The sequence below is a fragment of the Gymnodraco acuticeps genome, unplaced genomic scaffold (genome assembly GCF_902827175.1).
Source record: "Gymnodraco acuticeps unplaced genomic scaffold, fGymAcu1.1, whole genome shotgun sequence".
In the NCBI taxonomy this organism is placed as follows: domain Eukaryota; kingdom Metazoa; phylum Chordata; class Actinopteri; order Perciformes; family Bathydraconidae; genus Gymnodraco; species Gymnodraco acuticeps.
The window spans coordinates 385333-404846 of NW_022990026.1; the positions used below are offsets into that span (position 1 = coordinate 385333).

General features: G+C 40.4%; 2 protein-coding genes and 1 long non-coding RNA gene across 5 annotated transcripts in view; 1 reads left to right on the plus strand and 2 right to left on the minus strand.

The window, feature by feature from the left end:
- mtr (5-methyltetrahydrofolate-homocysteine methyltransferase) overlaps positions 1 to 19514 on the minus strand; it is a 69992-nt gene that overhangs the window by 10606 nt on the left and 39872 nt on the right. Inside the window, 10 exon segments of the mRNA XM_034214897.1 lie at positions 2894 to 2992; positions 4730 to 4811; positions 5442 to 5562; positions 7291 to 7358; positions 7737 to 7837; positions 7970 to 8077; positions 8465 to 8617; positions 9345 to 9434; positions 9530 to 9670; positions 10711 to 10827. Of these exon segments, the coding sequence (XP_034070788.1) occupies positions 2894 to 2992; positions 4730 to 4811; positions 5442 to 5562; positions 7291 to 7358; positions 7737 to 7837; positions 7970 to 8077; positions 8465 to 8617; positions 9345 to 9434; positions 9530 to 9670; positions 10711 to 10827 (1080 nt within the window).
- Positions 797 to 2876, minus strand: LOC117545194. The gene is made up of 2 exons (XR_004568781.1): positions 1670 to 2876; positions 797 to 1206 (listed from the first exon to the last, which is right to left on the minus strand). It is a non-coding gene; the product is annotated as an uncharacterized LOC117545194 (long non-coding RNA).
- On the plus strand, positions 11424 to 15660 carry LOC117545193. Of its 3 annotated transcripts, none has more exons than XR_004568779.1 (4): positions 11424 to 11897; positions 12914 to 12968; positions 15172 to 15374; positions 15545 to 15660. XR_004568779.1 is itself a non-coding variant. In XM_034214898.1 (2 exons), the coding sequence occupies exon 2, from the start codon at positions 13003 to 13005 to the stop codon at positions 15073 to 15075; it is 2073 nt and encodes a 690-aa protein (XP_034070789.1). In that variant the 5' UTR covers positions 11424 to 11897; positions 12914 to 13002; the 3' UTR covers positions 15076 to 15090. The 3 variants fall into 3 exon arrangements, 1 of the variants encoding a protein (XP_034070789.1); XR_004568780.1 differs by having other exon boundaries at positions 12914 to 12963; XM_034214898.1 differs by lacking the exons at positions 15172 to 15374; positions 15545 to 15660 and having other exon boundaries at positions 12914 to 15090.

A 19514-nucleotide genomic window follows, 5' to 3' on the forward strand; every position in this document is an offset into this window, starting at 1 on the left:
TAATTTTAAGTCCAAATTTTACCATAACTTTGTGTGATAATGGCTGAATTTACCAGCACTTTTCAAAAACGCCAGTACAAATGTTGTGTTTTTTTACTGTTTACTCCGCCAGGAACATAGGGATTTTCTTTTTTATTATTTACAAAGCTGCATTTAGATGTTTTAGGCTTTCAAATTAAATTTCATCTGCATATTATGTTCCCTGAGCAAGTTACAGCTATTTATTACAATATTATCCTAGGCGTTTTTCACTGAAAAACGCCTAGGATCATATGGAATAATTAAAACGAAATGTATTTCCATATTTAAATGACTGATCATGTTTCTTCTGTCAAAAAAAGGTTGAGAGAGTAAACAATTAAACCATAACAGATGACATTGCAACAAAAATAACTTGTTTCAGAGATATATATTATCATTTGAACATTGAAATACAAACACAAACAGTGAAACAAATTCAAAGTGCAAACTAACAAAGTGCAAATTATATTAAAGCTATAAACAAAGTATTAGGAATATATAGAAAGTGCAAAAGTACAAAGAGCAAATGATCTTCAAACTATAACCAAAATATTAGAAAAATATATAAAGAGCAAAGGAAATGTATCCACATTCATCATGGTCTGGGTCGCTCAGATGTACAGCTCTGCTGATTGCCATGAACCTGTCTCTTGTCATGACAGAAGCAGGAAAGAGAACACTCAGGTGTGATCCCTTCCTCCAGTAGTCACTTACTTTTAGCAGTTTTAGAAGTGCCATAAGGCCGACATACATGAGGAATTTTACCGGCTTTCCCAAACAAACTTTTCCCCCTTAGCCTGCTCCTTTTCAGCATTTTTGTTTGTGTTCTTGCAGATGATATTTACAGCTTGGTTGTTAAAACAATTTCTAAATATTTGTGCAGGAGTATACTCCACACCAACAAAACCTTGGACTCCAGGGGCTCTTTTCGGGCAAAAGTGTGGTAGTTGTTGGGCAGTATCTGGCACCTCAGGTCCGTTCCAAACAGCTCCTGGCTCTTCTGGGGTCAGAGATGTTTTTTTCCCTTTTCCTCTTCCTCTCCCTTTCACTGTCAGGGGGGCTGGCATTGGTTTGGCCTTTTTTCTGGATGCTGCACCCTCCTGGCCACATTCTTTTCCCTCTCGGTTTGAAGGAGGCCTACTGATGGGGACAGGGGCTTGTGCATCCCCTCTCTCATCCTCTGTACTAAAATAAAAGGGAGGAAAATATACAGATATAAATGTCTGAATTTATTTTATTTCCTTTATTGCTTTTATTTCTCCAGTGTCATCCTATCTGTTTTCTAAACACAGTCTCAACTTTTGATTTGATTCACACTTTATCCCTCTGCTAACATTACTAGTTGATGGAATCAGTAACTGAATTGTAATGCAATGAATATAATAACATTAGACCTCATAACAAACAACCAAAGAGGGCAAGCGGAATGAGGCAATAAATGAAAGGTATTGCTTGATGTTTTTTTACTGAAATAAATAGTAGCCTCTATTGATAGTGAATCTTGAGCTCAGGACTTCACTTTATGACACAATTACGGCAAATGGCCATCCATTATAAAAACTCTTAGGACTAATTATTTTCGGCGTTATACAGAAACAACAACCGATAAATGCAACACAAACAATAAGAAATAAGCAAAGTTACTCACTTTTTTATCTTCGAAGGGATCAATCCCGTGATCATACTCCTCTTCCTTGCAAGTTGTCAGCTTCATTATCTGAGGAATCCACCGCTGCATCGCTAAGCGGTCCGCCAGACAAAATAAATTCTACGGCTTCTTCCGTAGTGTAACGCCGTTTTGACATGTTGGTTTGAATTTGTCTTGGGATATGTGTGTGTGTGTATGTATCTGTATTTGTGTGTGTGTGTGACTGTATCTAGATATCTCGTGTTGTATTTATTTATCTTACGCTGGCAGAATTACTCTTCTTTAGTATTACTCTCTCGTCTCTCTGTTTCTCTTTGTTTATCTCCCGCCGCCAAAAACATACACAGCAACCTATGTTGATTGGTCGAGAAGATGGTAGCATGGGCAGAGGTTTGCCTGGACCTTTACCCTTTTAAACCTATCCGGACACAGGGGGGTGGGACTTAGTCTAAAACCTTTGCTGTTTGGCTCAGACAGAGGGGCCGCGTGGGTCTCCTTGACGAATCAAGGCTGTAAAATGTGATAACGTTGCCCCGATCACGTCGGAGCCTCTGAATCCCGGAAAAGGACATAGTGATACCAGCAAAAAGCCTAGAATAGCCGCTTTACCTCACTTTTTAAATCAGATGGATAGGATTAGCGGTTACAAAGTTATTAAGCATTTTAGAACGCTACCTCTTTGAAGCCGCGGGCGGCACGCTCGGCCTTTAAGGGTTAAAGTCAGCTGTGGCATCAAACTAAACTCAAACAAACAATATTTGGGAATCATTGTTGGCCAGTGAAGACTGAGAGAGAAAGAAAGGTAGAGGGAGAGAGAGTTTGACAGATGGTTTGATGACCTGAACATTTTGTTTACATTTGGCGGATTCCCATTACTTACATTACATTACATTGCATTTAGCTGACGCTTTTATCCAAAGCGACTTACAATAAACTTTAACTAGTTCCTGTTGTCTTGTCTGATGCTTTTGTGACGACTCTTCTATATTTTCCAAACTATCACACTATAGAAGATCGAAGAAAAAAAAGAGATTCTCAGACTGCCAGTTCCACACTAGAGGCTTTCAGAAGTGTGTCTGTCTCAGTGTTTGGATGTTGTTAAGGTTCAAGCTACTAGATACAATGCTAGCATCAAAGATGGTTTGCTGTGTGGGTCATTGGACCTACAGTAGAGGTATGAAATGTACTCTAGTGTGTGCTTGTGTTTCTACCATCCATTCTCACCTTCAGGGAGTCGTAGTGCTCCTGTCTGATATCCTCGTACTCCTCCTTCAGCTCCTCAAAGTACTCCTCCCTCATGACCTCGTCCAGGAGCTGGGAGCACTGAGGGAGGGGAGGAAACACAATTATTATTTATTTTCATTTGGACTGATTCAACTGGAGAGACTGAAGTACCTTTCAAAGCTGTGGCCATATCAACTTATATTATCTCTCTTATCATCAAATGCAATTAGAAATGATTGCCCCCCCGTGTGTCACTTCCCTCGGTTGGTTCGTTTTTTAACTGAATTAATTATGTTAATGTGGTACCTTGTTAGACTGGGGCAAAAAACTGTGGAGTTCTGGACATCTCTTATATTTTCTCATGAGCTGATGGACTTACTTGCTGACACATATCTTTCACGGCCCCATAATGGTCTAATTCAGGGGTGGGGAACCTCCGGCCCCTGGGCCGTATATGGACCGTGAGACCTTTTGGTACGGCCCTCGAGGTAATTTATAAACACACGCAAAAAAGGAATAATTAAAGAAATCTAGACCGCAAAATAATTAAAAAAGCGAGTGCCTGTTTTTCCTGGCCAAGGTCAGGATTCTTGAACACAACACGAGCCTAACGTATCATCATGTGGTATACGTCTCATCTGACAGGGGTGCAGTTCTGACGGAGAGCACCAGAACGTTGCTCCGGCGCTTCAGAAATGTCAGTATCCATAAGGAGCCGTACACATGCCGCAGTTTTTGCGTGGCTGTGTCTTTAGTTGAAAGCCCAGTGGCGATCTGTCATACTGATCATACTGATCATACAGTCAATAACTTTGTTGTTATTAGCATCTGGTTAGCTAGCTATGCTAACAAATATAAGAAGCTTTTTCTACAACCAGTGAGGTAAAGGCACATCTTTATATGATCATTATAGTTATAAAAAAATAAGAGAATAAAGTAAAAACTGGTATAAAATACTATATGACAGTAAAAGTACTTTATGACAGTAAAAGTACTTTATGACAGTAAAAGTACTTTATGACAGTAAAAGTTGTTATTAATAAAGAAGAATACAGTTTAAAAGGGGAGTGATTTGTAAAATGTCCATAAAGAAAAATAAATCTGCTTACAGTTGTGTTCCATATGGGTGTTGAGAGATGTATCCATAGATCTCCTCATGTTGCTCTCAAAGTGCACCAGATTGATGCTTTTCACTTCAACATTTAAAAACACATCTTCCCGGGGGTGCATGCCCCCGGACCCCCCTAGAGGAGGTTAGGTCCCCCCCCACTTAAATCATGTACACATGGATATGAAACTAACTACATTTGCACACATCTTGTGTCCATATCTTTCTGTGTTGGTGGTCATGCCACAACCGTGCACGTGCATGCATACGTGAGTCATGGTAAGATATCTGGATTAAGAGGTTGCTTTTTCTTTGCACAGCAGGAAAGAAAGGCCAAATGAATGGGCTGTGATTTTAGTATTTTTAAGCATAGGTCAATCATTTGTACGGCCCTCGGAGGATGTTGGAAAAATTGAAATGGCCCTCGAGAGGAAAAAGGTTCCCCACCCCTGGTCTATATTTGTATTTTGATGCTGATTATGACGTAAGCGCAGGTTTAAACTTTGTTCAAAAAAAACCCCACATTTGAAAATCCTCAGGCATCATATATATCCCAGATCACTAAATCACTACTCAACGTAGTCAGGGTATTAAATATACAAATGTGCTTTAAATTAAATCAATGTGCAAATAAAACATGTTTTATACTCATAATGGGATATTTCCAGCCCATTTAAATGAGTATGTTTCTTTAGGCCATAGGGTAGTTGAAGTGAATAAAGTCTTACCACCACCACACTCCGGGAGGCGTCCAGCACGTGGACCACAGGGGAAGTGTATCGAGGGGCGATCTTCACTGAAGTGTGTGTCCTATCAAACACAAAACACACACATATGACCATGACAGTATTGCAAACGGAGGAACTTCCTTATATTACTTTTTACGTATTATGTATTACCTTACAATAAATGTATAAATTATATTTAGTAGAGATCATAGCGTTTTATAACACTCTTATGATGGTGTACTGTAGACAGCTGCTTCATCTGCTTCAAATCCATTTTACTATTTAACAAGATTATTATTGTTTGAATATTTGTTAAATGCTTTAAATCCAATGTACCTAATTCAATTAGATGTAAAACATGTCAATTTAGTTCATTAATAAGTTAATTTAAGTATTTTTTGGCTGTCAATAAATATGCGCTGAGAGGCAGGACATGACACACATGTCTATATATGGCAGGACAATGAGACACATGTCTATATATGGCAGGACAATGAGACACATGTCTATATATGGCAGGACAATGAGACACATGTCTATATATGGCAGGACAATGAGACACATGTCTATATATGGCAGGACAATGAGACACAGATTAGATTAGATGGTAAAGTATTTTGACCGCAATCTTTTTGTTATTTCAGATTATACCGAGAACTCCATTGGTTACTTTTGAATAAAGGAAGATAATAAATATTGTTTTGTGTGTTACTTTGAAGTGGTGGCTCCTCCAATCAGCAGGGGTGTGGTCATCCCCAGTCTCTCCATCTCTTTGGCCACATAGATCATCTCCTCCAGGGAGGGGGTAATGAGCCCGGACAGACCGATGATATCTGCAGAACAAAGTCAACAGACCCCACATGACTGCTGCTGCTGTTAGACAACATGGTGTCTGGTCCATGACATCATCTGAGGTGCACTGTATCTTCTGAAGTATTTCAGTTGTGTGAACACAAAAAAAAAGGAATTTTCTCTGATTTACTTGCAATTAATTAAATAAAAGTATTCTCATATAACTGTATAATGATGATGCTTTTTTAGGTCTGTTTTTTTAGCAAACGGCTTTTCATTTGGAGTTCAGATCCCTCAGGGCTAGGTAATGCCAACATTGAAGCTGCTCCTTAAACACCTAAAATAACTCGATCTAGTCATAAATAATAATGATGTTGTATGGCCTTTCGCATTGCCTTAAAATAAAGAGACATTTCTCAAAGTATGATATTAATTGAATCAACTAATTATCTGGATTCATTCATTGTTATGTAAGGGATAATGTGCAGCGACGCGGTCATTATGGGGAAAAGAACACCGACGCGAAGCGGAGGGATCTAGATCGGCATGAAGGTGTTATTTTCCCCATAATGACCAAGTCGCTGCACATTATCCCGCTTATTACACGGCCACATTCTCAACAAAGTAACGATATGACTCCCAATATTAATTGAAATGCTTTTATGGATTTAGAAAATGATTTTATTGATTTAAAAAATAGTTAAGAAAAATAGTCCGTTGTTACCGTTTGAAAAACGTAGCAACGGCAGGAAGGCGGAGCTTTTTGATTACAGATTTGAAAACATCGTTGCTTGCTTTAAAAGTAGCACAATTCATGATGTCAAACCTTGGAAAGTATCTAGATATCCCTGCCCTAATGCCAAAGGAACTGCACACTGAATATGTGTCGCCGTCTGATGTCTATGTCTGGACCGCTGCGTAAAAAGGAGGGTTTCTGCCCCGTTACTTCTCCGCTGTTTTCTTGTCGCTCTTGTCTTGTCAGTTCGAAAGCCAAACTGTATACAGTTAAATCGAACAGACTTGTTTGTGCAGATGTGACGGAGCGGGTCACAGAGTGACTGACTCCGTCACTGACAGCCGACACACACACACACACACCAAACATTTCCTGCTCTCTTCCCAAATGAACCATGCAATTTCTTATTTATTTTTACTTTTGTTTAATTATGGGGAATGATTGTGTTAAGAGGTGGTTAACCTGTTTATATTTGGGTCGGATTCTTTTGTTGAAATGTGGTTTTGAGTTGATTGTGTCACCTGTTGACGGTGAGCCTGTGGGAGGGGCTATGGGGTCAAAAGGGACGGTGTTGGTTCCTTGGATTTTTTCGGACTGTGTCACTCGGAAGAATGTTGCAATGAAGGCAACAGTTGGGACATGTTTGGGAGTTGGTTGCAGAGAAGGCAACCCAGAGCATGTTTACTCTAATGAGTGATGGACGGCCTGTTTGTGGATTTTATTTTGTTGTCTAACTTGTGCTGGTTCGCTATTTTGTTGTTGTTGCTGATATAAATAAAGTTTGTTTGGAGCTTAAACAACCGACTAAGCCATGTATCGAATGGACGAATTGAACCCCGTCACAGCAGATGTGAGCGTCCTTAACAACGGTCAATAAGTCCTTGACAGCGGTCTGTCTGTTCTGGATTAACAACGTGTCACGTGTTCTGAATTGACCAATCAGAATCGAGTATTCAACTAAGCCATATAATAAGTTATTTTAATGTATCTACGGCATCTAACATTGACGATATGTAATGTGAACTGTCCTCACCTGCTTTCTGTTTGACGGCCTCTCTGAGGATCTTATCACAGGGGACCATCACACCCATGTCGATCACTCTAAAAGAGAAGAAACATGAAAAATACACACAAGCTTTACTCTTAGTTTCTTTCTTTGTTCTTCTGTTTGTAGATTTAATAGTGAATTGTACATTTGAAACATGTCAATGTGTCGGAGGTGCACCAGGACACCAAAGTGAGAAAGCTACTAGTGCTTCATTACAGTGTCAGAGTTGAACTGCAGTTACTGTGGGTCCAGCACCAGGGGCTCTGCTGTTTAACCAGATACAGTCACAGCACTGTTAATCATCACAGCATTTTTAAATCTGCTTCTGAATGATTGTTTTGAATGCCAAAGACAAATATACTAACTGTTTTGTCAAACAAAAAAGAATGCTCAGAGGAGATTTGAAGTTGGAACTCTAATCTGAGTTTTACCTGAAGTTGTTGCAACCCAGCACCACCCCCACAATGTTCTTTCCAATATCATGGACGTCTCCCTTCACTGTGGCCAGAACTATGGTGCCCTGATAGGGGTCCTGCAGAGGAGGAGAGGAAATGAAGCGTCAGGGAACACCTGAAATCTTTTGGCATTACTTGTAGGTCTGCAGAGAAAATCTTTTTTATCTTTTTGATAAGATCTTGGAGAAAATAAGAGTTGCAGTACTCACCACGTCCTCCGTAGAGCCGGACAGAGCCTTCATCTCTTCCCTCTCCTTCTCCATGAAGGGAATCAGATGGCCCACCGCCCTCTTCATCACCCGGGCAGACTTGATCACCTGAAACACACCACGATCGGAAGTTAAGCAAACTGATCAAATACAATTGTGAACATAAAATACATGTGTCTTGTAAATTCACGTTCTGTCCAAAATCAGAACCATCTTGCTCTGGGGCCATAGTGCTAACCACTGCCCCCCCCCACCCCCGTGTTGGAAACAATACATGTATAATCAGCCCTCCTTCATGGATGGAATTCAAATGCAATGCAAATGTTAAACAAACTCTATTTGAAATACATTACAGTCCCAAATTGATGGATTATAATCCTGATATCTGTGAGCAGTGACAATCAGCATTACTCAATAGAAGATAAAAACAAGTCATTTTACAAACTTTGCCAACCATCAACAAGAAGACTATCACAGAATAAGAGTTCCTCCTACCTGTGGAAGGAACATCTTCCCAGCTCCGAACAGATCCCCCACCACCTTCATGCCGTTCATCAGGGGCCCCTCGATGATGTGCAGGGGCCGGGTGTAGCGGCCCACCTGAGCCCGACACTCCTCCACATCCTCCACCACATGCTTGTCTATTCCCTGACAGCAGCAACCCACCATGGAGCATTATGGAAGAAATGAAAAGAAATAGCCAACCTTAATCGTCAATAGGGGAAATCATGTTTGGTTTTGATATTTCTTAAATAAAATATAATGTTAATCTTTAAGTTAAAAAGTAAAGACAAGGTGAAACAAGGGCTGGAAAGTTAATTCTATGAACATCTCTTCACATTCTTTCTTCTCAGCATTCTTCTTAGCATTTTTTAGCTGTGCACATTGTAAAACTTCATTGTTTGTTATGTTAATAAATAAAGTGAAATCTTTTTTTGTTATAGAAAAACTTAAGAATAGAATAAATAAAATGTGTCAACAACAAGCCAATTTAGAAAATCCAAATTATTAATCTTCTAGGTTCTAACACTAAATAAATCCAAATACAGCGTCAACCGACATGTAGGTCTAATCATTTTAAATGTCCATCGTACTAATGATCACACATTGCATAGTTAGGGACCCACAATGTTGGTGATAAATGATCTGATTCAGAGTATAGAGAACATCTACAATCACCTCAATCCTTCCTTTGTCCACACAGGTCAATTACAGATGATATTTAACTGGCCACTTAAAAAACGTACCCATGTCTGAGTGCACTTAAAACATTTGTTAGAGAATATTTAGAGACATGGATGATGTGAGTCTGATCAGCGTAGGTGAAGGAAAACTTTTGAAATGCCAGTATGTGTTAAACAATTAGTAGTGTTACCTTGATGAGAGCGTACTCCAGCCTCTCCTCCACACTTCCTTTTCTCCATTCATCCGTCTGAACCACCTTCTTCGCTCCTTTCACATTGTTCTGTGAGCAATAGAAGTAAAGGCGACAACTGTTAACCAAATTAACAACAAACTGGTGTATTACCTGTTTGCATGTGTTTATGCATGTGTGTATACCTGAGCGTAGGTCAGCAGTTTCTCAGTAGCCTCAGTGTCTCTGTTCCAGATGAGGTTCTCACACAGTAACAGCAGCTCTTTATCTATGTCATCATACACCGGCAGGTTCCCAGCATTCACTATGCCCATGTCCATCCCATCCTGAGACAGGACAGAGTACACACAGTGTTACGGGTAGAAAGGATGTGGAAACACGTAGTCAGGGCTGGCCTTGAACCAGACTGTAATTATGCTGCTGTAGGGTTAGACTGTAGAGGGACTTTCAGATTTTATCTCCTACTTTATCTATATGCTCTCATGCGGCATAAATGCATGTTGCTCACTCAGCATCCAGGACATTATTCCCAGAGTTCTTGTGTCTGTAACTACGCAGATTGCTCCATCTGGTGGCAACAGGAAGATTTTTGAAATCCTCCTAGATTTATCTTTTTTATGAACGTAATTATGTTTTATCATTTTAGTTTTCTTTGTTGTAAATGTGTTGTCTTTTGTAATCTATACACACAACACCTGGGAGAGGGATTGTCCTCTGTTTCATCAAAGTTTTCCTCATGAATTTGGGTGTGTAAACAGTGAAACACGTGATTCATATGTCATACTGCCTTGGCTAGCATCATCACATTTACAAGCATCCCTATTGTCTTGGAATGAGACGTTCAACAATCACATTGGTGTACTGTTGCAGTGTCTTCACTTTTGGGCAAATACTGTCAGAATGAAATGTAACACTTCATAGGTTTCTATTAAAAATAAATGGTATGAAACTATTTGCTACTAAAGTTTATAGATTTGAGATGAAATATTCCAGCCCTAAACTATGCATGTCTTCACTCTCACTGTCACTGAAAGTGGCTCCTGTGCTAGACGAGCTTCCTGGGGTTTGGCCAAAACAGCTATAAGAACTCTCATTTAACCTTCAGTTCCAACAATTAAAAAAAAGTAGTTGTTAACACTTGTAAGGTGTGTTGGTTATATCTGTCAAATTGTCAAAGCCCTGTAGCTCTAATGCAAAACAAAATAGACCAGGATAATAGTTGTTATGGTATTCTTAGCCAAACAAAGTAACTCTTCCTGTAGAACATTGTTGTGATTATTCACAATAAACCACAGACCCTGGTCTATAGTGTCCCAGCTGTACTGATAGTGGGCTATGTGGGTGGGGGGTTGTGTTCAGGGCTCACCTTGATAGCCTGGTAGAGAAACGCTCCATGCATGGCTTCTCTGATGGCCTCCATCCCTCTGAAGGAGAAGGACAGGTTGGACAGACCTCCACTCACCCTGGCTCTTGGTAATGTTTTCTACACACACACACACACACACACACACACACACACACACACACACACACACACACACACACACACACACACACACACACACACACACACACACACACACACACACACACACACACACACACACACACACACACACACACACACACACACACACACACACACACACACACACACACACACACACACACACACACACACACACACACACACACACACACACACACACACACACACACACACACACACACACACACACACACACACACACACACACTTGTTTTCAAGTCTTTTGGGGATGTGTATGGCCCACAGTGAGTAAAGTGACAGTATTTGTGTTAATTCAGTATGCAATAATTAGAGATCAATTCAAAAGTCAGCATGAAAAAAAGTAGAAGGTTTTAGGAGCTCAAACATACCCGCCCAAGAAATACATTGAAAATAAGTCCAATAGAAATATTCAAATATTTACATTTTTAAGAGCATTGACATTTTATTTGGTTATTGCATAAAGCTTGCCAGGATTGTTCTTCTTGGGTATTAATGAATTCAGTCAGGAACAGCAGCGGTTGCTTCCCACCAGTCTGTGTGAACCCAGATAGCAAAAGATATTAATTCAACATTGGATTTTGGTTAGATTGGTTATTTTTGGTTGAGGTTGAAAAATCAATGTTGATTCGATGTGTTTTTACAAATACCATTTCAACGTTTGAAAAAATGTTGTTGAATCAATGTAATATAGATGCCGGTTTTTCAACGTTGAAATTCCCTACATTGAATTGACATTGTTTCAACGTGTGGCGCTATCCCCTCTCGGGCGAGATCATGATCCAGCGTCGGAGGCGGGGTCTGGTTCTTTCCTATGAGAGCTGCTGTGCATGAAGACAAAATGGCCCAAGTTTTGAGAGAGCGAAACGTCACAGATTACCCGTCATGCCTGTTGCACGTTGCACGTTGCACTTAATCTTGAAAGCACGTTGGTCACGTGAAAGAGCGAAAGAGGGTGTGGAGGAAGGCAGGCAGTTCAGTTGCCGTCAAGCCGCCTGAAGAGAAGAGACAGATATCACAAATCGGTAAGAAATGTAACGTGACCGTTGTGCATGCCTACTCTATATGTTCACCTCAGTTACACCCTGTTATGTTTTTTTAGGCTATTCAGAGCGCAAAAGTGGGAACTAATTACTTATAATAATATATATCATCAACGAATTTAACGTCGTTCATCCCATGACGCAGTTGATATTTTATTGCCCTGACTAGCACCTAGCTAACGCAGCGCTAGCTAACATAATCTGACATTAAACTCTACCATCCTACAGAAATTACATAAAGTGTCCACTGATGCAGTCAAGCTAAAGCATTATTTAGGATATTTGGGTGAAATTGTGCATATTTTTTGTTATAATATAGCCTATATCATAAATTAATTAAACAGTTCATCGCATGACGCAGTTGATATTTTCTTGCCCTGGCTAGCACCTAGCTAACGCAGCAGATACACTAGCTAACACAATCTGACATTAAACTCTACCATCCTACTAGGGATGCCAGCGATTAATCTATTATTCGTTACAGTCTCCATAATCGAAGATTATTTTTAAAATTCGATTTTATTTATATATTTTTTTATTATTTATGTTTTTTTGTTTTTTTTCTGGCTTAGTTTCAACCAAAATATAGACTAATAATAGTAATAGTATTAATAATTGTAAATGGCCATTGGTCACAACACCAGTTTTGACTGTAAAACTTGGAGGAAGCCAGCAGCGCAGACTGCTGCTGCAGCTTGCTACACACCGACCCCGCCGATTTTGATCATGGTCAGTTTCTGGCATCCCTACATCCTACAGAAATTACATCAAAGTTGGTCTGATACAGTCAAGCTAAAGCATCATATAGGATATTTGGGTAAAATGTATGTCCTAGGGGTCCTGGACTCCTGGTTGAAGACCCATGGAATAAAACGTGTAATTCTAGGGAATTTCGTCAGTACAGTTATATTTGCATTGCACCAGGAGGCTGATATATATTTGTACTGTTAGTTTATGCATACTGATTTTTAATCTGCTTTGTTTTCCTCCATTTTCAGGATTATACTACAAGACGAGTCAAGGGGATCACTGCAATACACAAGGCCAAGTAAAGTAATTATAGCAGTGCCACCTCTCTTTACCTAAGATGGCTTCTTATTGGTCTAAAAGACGTAGAGTCATCAGAACTGTAAGGGACATGGAGAAAGATATCCTTAAGGAATACGAGGAAACTCTTTCTAATAACAAGTCACATTTAGACCCCTGTGTGAATAGGGAACCACCCTTCAGAATCTCACACGTTTCCCAACTAGATACACCACTAGCTTCCCATGTACACATGGAAAATGATCATACTGATGGTAGTTTAGCTGGAGATGATGACGTTGAATCAGATCATGTACAAATGGGAAATGATCATACTGATGGTAGTGTGGCTGGGAATGTTGAATCAGATTCTGACTCCGACAGCCATGACGAGCATCAGCTTAGTCAGGATCTGCTTATGAGGAGCCTAAGATATTGGGCAACATCCTACTCAATCAATCTGGTTGCTTTGTCTGCTCTGCTGTCCATCTTAAAGCTTTTTCACCCTATGCTCCCTAAGGATGGAAGAACTCTGCTTAGAACACAACATGATGTTGCAACCACTCAAATGCAAGGTGGCGAGTACTACCATTTTGGATTGGTGCAAGGGATACTTTCACGATTGAAATGTTTGAGTTTACCAGTGAGCCTCAGAACTCTTACTTTACAGTTCAACATAGATGGTCTCCCTCTCTTTAAGAGTTCAAGACTTCAATTCTGGCCTATACTTGCAATTCTGAAATGTGATTATACTAAGTCCCCATTTATTGTCGGTATCTTTTGTGCTTTAAGCAAGCCCAAGTGTGTTGTTGAGTATCTGCAGCAATTTATTAGCGACCTTAAAAATGTACTGGCTAATGGCGTTGTTCATAATGGTAACCGATTGAAAGTACTGGTTTCCTCATTTGTGTGTGATGCTCCAGCCAGAGCCTACGTTAAGAATATCAAGTCACATAATGGCTATTCAGGGTGTGACAAGTGTGATCAACATGGTGTGTGGAGGAAGAAAATGACTTATCCTGAAACAAATGTCAGGCTCAGGACAGACTCAAGTTATTGTGATATGATTGATGAAGAACATCACTTGAAACAGACACTCAGTCCTTTAACAGGGACAGTAAAGATGGTTTCTTCATTCCCAATAGATTATATGCACCTCTGTTGTCTTGGTGTGATGAGAAAACTGTTGAATATGTGGTTAAAGGGCAATCTAGCCACTAGGCTTCCTTCACAAACTGTTAACAGTATATCAAGCAAACTGCTGGGGTTACATTCCCACACCCCTTGTGAATTCAATCGCAAGCCAAGGGGTTTGAATGAGCTGGATCGTTGGAAAGCTACAGAGCTCCGATCCTTCATACTGTACTGGGGCCCTGTAGTTCTGAAGGATTGCCTTCCCAGTGAGATTTATGACAACTTTATGTTGTTTTCAGTGGCCATGTATTTGTTTTTGTCTCCTGGAATTTCTGGCCAAAAGGTTGAATTAGCGCATAGATTGATGATTTCCTTTGTGGAACACTTTGGACAGTTGTATGGCAGGGATCAGATTGTGTTCAGTGTACACCAGCTTATACATTTAGCCGATGAATACAAACAATTTGGACCTTTAGATAATGTTTCAGGATTCCCTTTTGAGAATTATCTTGGCCAAATAAAGCATCTTTTACGCAAGCCACACCAACCTCTACAACAGGTGGTCAAAAGGTTGTCAGAACAGCCACGTTGTGAGGTTCCATTACCAACAGATGAACCAGTCTTACAGAAAATCCACACTGATGGTCCACTCCCTCAACATTTCGGTGTTGCTGTACAGTACACAAAGGTCTCCAGTAGTCGTTTTACTTTGTCTACAAAGCAGGGGGATAATTGTATTGAGGTGGGACATAGTATTGCAGTAGTGCAGAATATAGTCCAGGAAGAAGATGAGGTATATGTGATCTACAAAAGGTTCAGACACCAAGAATCATATTACACTTATCCCTGCGAGTCCTCATGCATAGGTACATACAAGGTTAGAGAGTTGTGTGACAATATCGGGGTTGGTAAACTTGGATGTATCAAACGTAAATGTGTTCTGTATCCAGAGTCAGAAGGAAATGGCCTCATAGCTATTCCAATAGCTCATATGCAGTAGCATACCGCTCATACTGCTGGGTGAGTAAATGACATCTTATGATTTATGAGCAGGTTTTTTTTTAATCATTTACATTATTTCCTTTATTGTATACAGAATGGAAAGGGAGGTGGTGCTTTGGGCCGTTGTACTTTTTCCAAATGGCGGAGCTGCAACAGTTCTTGCCAGCTGGTTCAGTCTAAAGGAAGGTAAATTGTTATGGCCCCCAAAAAACATGTATTTGAAGGCCCTTAAAGAACACATGACGGCCCATAAAGGATGGACCACATATGCGAATGTCCGGCTCTTGATTACTTGTGGTAAGTAGTCACTGCATTACTATTGTCTATTTTCAAGTATATAGGTATCCACACGTTTTATGGATGGCAGTTTGAATGTGTGTGGTGCCATACCACATATGACATATGTGTCACAAGTGAGACTAGTCAGTAAAATGTCATCCTATTATTTTATGCTTTTTCTTTTACAGACTCATTGGAAAAGGCCAAACGATACGAAGAAAAGTATGTGAATACTGGATGTCCAACCACTGATCTGAGCTCTGAGGACGAAGCAGGTGAACGTGGGAAAAGAAGAGTAAGGTACAGTTGAATTCCTGTAGGAGGTCAGGTTCTGTAGGAGGTCCCCTCGTTATGAAGTAGACTAATAGGCTATTATGTCTTTTATCTTTGGATCACAGGAATTATCAGCACCTTAGGTGGGAAACTATTCTTTAATTACTCACTCTGTAGCCAAGTGTGTTCATCCCTCAGGTCTCCTTTATCTAAAGTTGGAAAGTAACTATATGGGGCTAGCTAGGTGCAATTGCTATATGGTGCTCATGGATAACAACTTTAATAGTGCTCATTTGCCTTATTTAGTTATTTCTCTCTTTTTCTAGGATTGCCAACATATAACTCCAGCCCCTACCACGCTATGCCATTAGAGAAAGCAAGGAATGGTATGTATTTCTCATCTTAAATGTTGTTTTTTTTTTGGAAAATTCCCAAATTCATGTTCAATATAAAGAATGAATAGCAGCTCAGTGGCCTCGTGGTTAGTGTCCGCCCTGAGATTGGGAGGTTGTGAGTTTGATCGCCGACCGAGTCATACCAATGACTGTTAAAAATGGTACCCGATATCTCCCTGCTTGGCACTCAGTATCAAGGGTTGGATTGGGTTAAGTCCCTGCGACATACTAGCATCATGTCCAGGGGGTGTACTTGTACATCATGCTGCGGAAACAGGATATCGGCTCCTATGGGCCAATGGTTCTCATGGCTTACTTATAAACAATTAATAATGGTGTCTTGTCTTTTAGACGGCGGTGCCAGCTATGCACATGGCTCAAGATTAGCTGACTTCAGCGCACTGGGCTTGGCTCACCTGACCCCGCAGCACCCATCCCACCCCCTTCAGCTCCAGAAACACCACGGGGGAGATTATATGGAGAGGAATCAAGCAGAGTGTTGAAAGGCAAGTATCATTTTCTGAGCAGGTTCTTAACCGTACTGATGCCTTCTGAATTGAGAAACCTATCCCTTGTGACTTTCCCATCTTTTCATGTTTTTTGTCATGGTGTTAAGGCTTAAAATGTAAGCACTTAAACCTGCACTATGTAACCTTTTTGTGATTACAATGTTATTTTGTCCAATCTGTATGGTAGTGTTAATACAATATAACTTAAAATTGGGGTGGTTGATTTTGGTCTCCCTGCTCTTCTATTGAGACATTTAGATCCTTTATCTAGGTGAGACATGACCTTGGTTTGACAAAAATTATGACTTTATGGTCAATTTCTCCCCCGAGCAAGCAGGCAGGCTCTATAAACTCAGTGGTAAATATTTCAGCAGTTGTGCTGGAGACCTGTGTTCAAATCCAGGGTAAATAGGAAAGTTACATAGTGCAGCTTTAATGGTTACTGTTGGCAAACACTTATCAGTGAGTTACTTAGTGTCATTCTAAATTATTGGAAATTAAAAATCTATCCTTGAAATGTAAATTAAAACCTTTATTTTTTTAATTTTCAAGACATTGCTGCCATGAGAACCACGAAGATGCTTACCGAGCTATGTATGGAGGTGAAGCAGATCTCACGTGACATTAACTTTATAAAGACGGAACTTGCTAAACTAAACATTCATGGAGCTGAACCAGAGTCACAAGAAGACAACTTCCCCATAATGCTTCCACTCACCAACGAGGAGAAGTTTGATGAGACTGAAGCTGCTTTGAGGGAGGAAGCAGTCCGTCGAAAGATGGTGAACAATTTTTACACAAAGCATTTTCTCTATAATCTGTCGAGGCTTCTAATATTTTCTGTATGCATTTGCAGGTATCCTGTGGATCCTTATAAGTTTTAAAAGTCTTACATTTCTTGTTTGAAATCTTAAGGGCTTATGTCTGGAATTGTAGGAGTGGATGCATTACATTTCTTTTTCACTTGGATGTGTGTTAGACAGAAATATTGTAAAAATACGCCTCGCGAATCACGATAATATTTTTCTTAATCAATATTTGACAATTTCTTAGGATTGCCAATTTGGTTGTTGGCATTGTTTGTCGATTAGTTTGGACACAGTAGTGGTCTTATTTCTTCCTTAGAGGTAATACAAATGTGTTCAAATTCATTACATTTGTATTTATTTATAAATGAGAAGATGTCTATTTACATAGTACACTGTAGCACACTAATCATTTTCTCTCGTCTGTTAAGATTACCCGCCTGGCATTAGTCGGAGGGACCAACTCGGAAAATATGATCCGGCGAATGCTATCCGCTGCCATGACAAACAGTCTAGCCTGCATCTTCAACTGGGTGGGAAAGGGAGAGAAGAGGGCCTTCAAGGACACGCTGATAAAGGACTGCATGTTTGGTGAGCCTGCACCTCAAAATACTAGGTTTACTACTTTACAACAGATTTGGCAAATATTGAATTTAATTCATAAGTCTTTTACATTTCTTTCTCAAGTTGATAAGAATGGATGCAAAATGCATCCATTCTTATCCTTATCTTCATATAAGTGGTCCTCATTAATGCTCATAATAGGATGGCAGCATTTCTGTCTACTCGCTCTGCATCTCAAAGGTGGGCTGTGGACATTTCAGAAACCTGCCTACCAGTGACATTATTCCTAGCTAATTGGAAATGACCATTGATGATGTCACTGATGGGCACGTTTCTGAACTGTCCACTACCGTCCTCTGAGACACAGAGCGAGTAGACAGAAATGAGTAATAGTGTGAATCAATTATATGAAGATGTGGTTGATGGGTGAATTGCTCAATTAAGGCCGCCTGAAAACCTAGTACACTAAACAGTACACACTGGAACGCATCCATTGCAGCTTTCTTCTTCTTATTATTTCAATAAACAAAAAATGTAACTTCTTTTTTTTCAGCTGCTGCTCGTCAATTTGACCGCAGGCTGACGGAATTGACATTCAGGGTTGGAATGCAGAAGTGGCTACGTTACGCACCAGAGAGGAATGGCGGTGTACCAAGGAAAAAATAGTTAAACAGACATTGTTTAAAGTTGGGGTGTTTTCGTTCATGTTGAACTGGGGTCTTATAGATCTGAGTTTATAGTTAAGACTGCCTTTCCACCGAGTATGACAACCCTGTTTGCAGTTGCCAGGTTTTTATGTCATCTGGAGTTTCAGAGCAAATATAATTTGAACTACAGTTGATGGCCAGATCATTGTCTCTAAGGAGCTTCCTCCACTTAAAGGTCCCATGTCATGCTTTCCCGGTTATTACCCGTCCCCTTGTTGTTATGTAGCTTTTTCTGCATGTAAATGGTCTGCAGAGTCAGAAACCCTCAAAGTACACCCTGTAGCGAGTAAAACTCTAACACAGAGAAGACCTGTCTGTGCTGCCCCAGAACTTCTTCCTGAGTAAAGTGACGTAACGGGCATAGTGGCGTAACACACACACTCTCACTCAGCCTTATCTTTTCTCAGCTGCGGCTCCGTGGATTTACACACACAGCCTGGCTGTGAGTGTGTGTCTGTGTGCTCAGGCTGAGTTCCTGTGTCTCGCTGATGTACAGCTGTAACGGTGGTGAACCTCAGTGATTATGTGTTACAATGGTGTTAGCAACCAGAAAATGACACCAGTAATGACAAACTGATGAGAATGCTGCGTGGGGTCTGGGTACCGTGTTGGCGGGATGTTGCGGGGCTCGCTGCTCGGCTCGAGGAGCAGACAGTGTGAGCTGGATTACTGGTGTTGTTTCCTGGTTGCTGCGTGAAGTCTGTGAGACAGCGAGACACAGAGGAACTCAGCCTGAGCACACAGACACACACACTCACAGCCACGGATGAGAAAAGATAAGGCTGAGTGAGAGTGTGTGTGTCACACCACTATGCCCGTTACGTCACTTTACTGAGGAAGAAGTTCTGGGGCAGCATAGACAGGTCTTCTCTGTTAGTTTTACTCGCTACAGGGTGTACTTTGA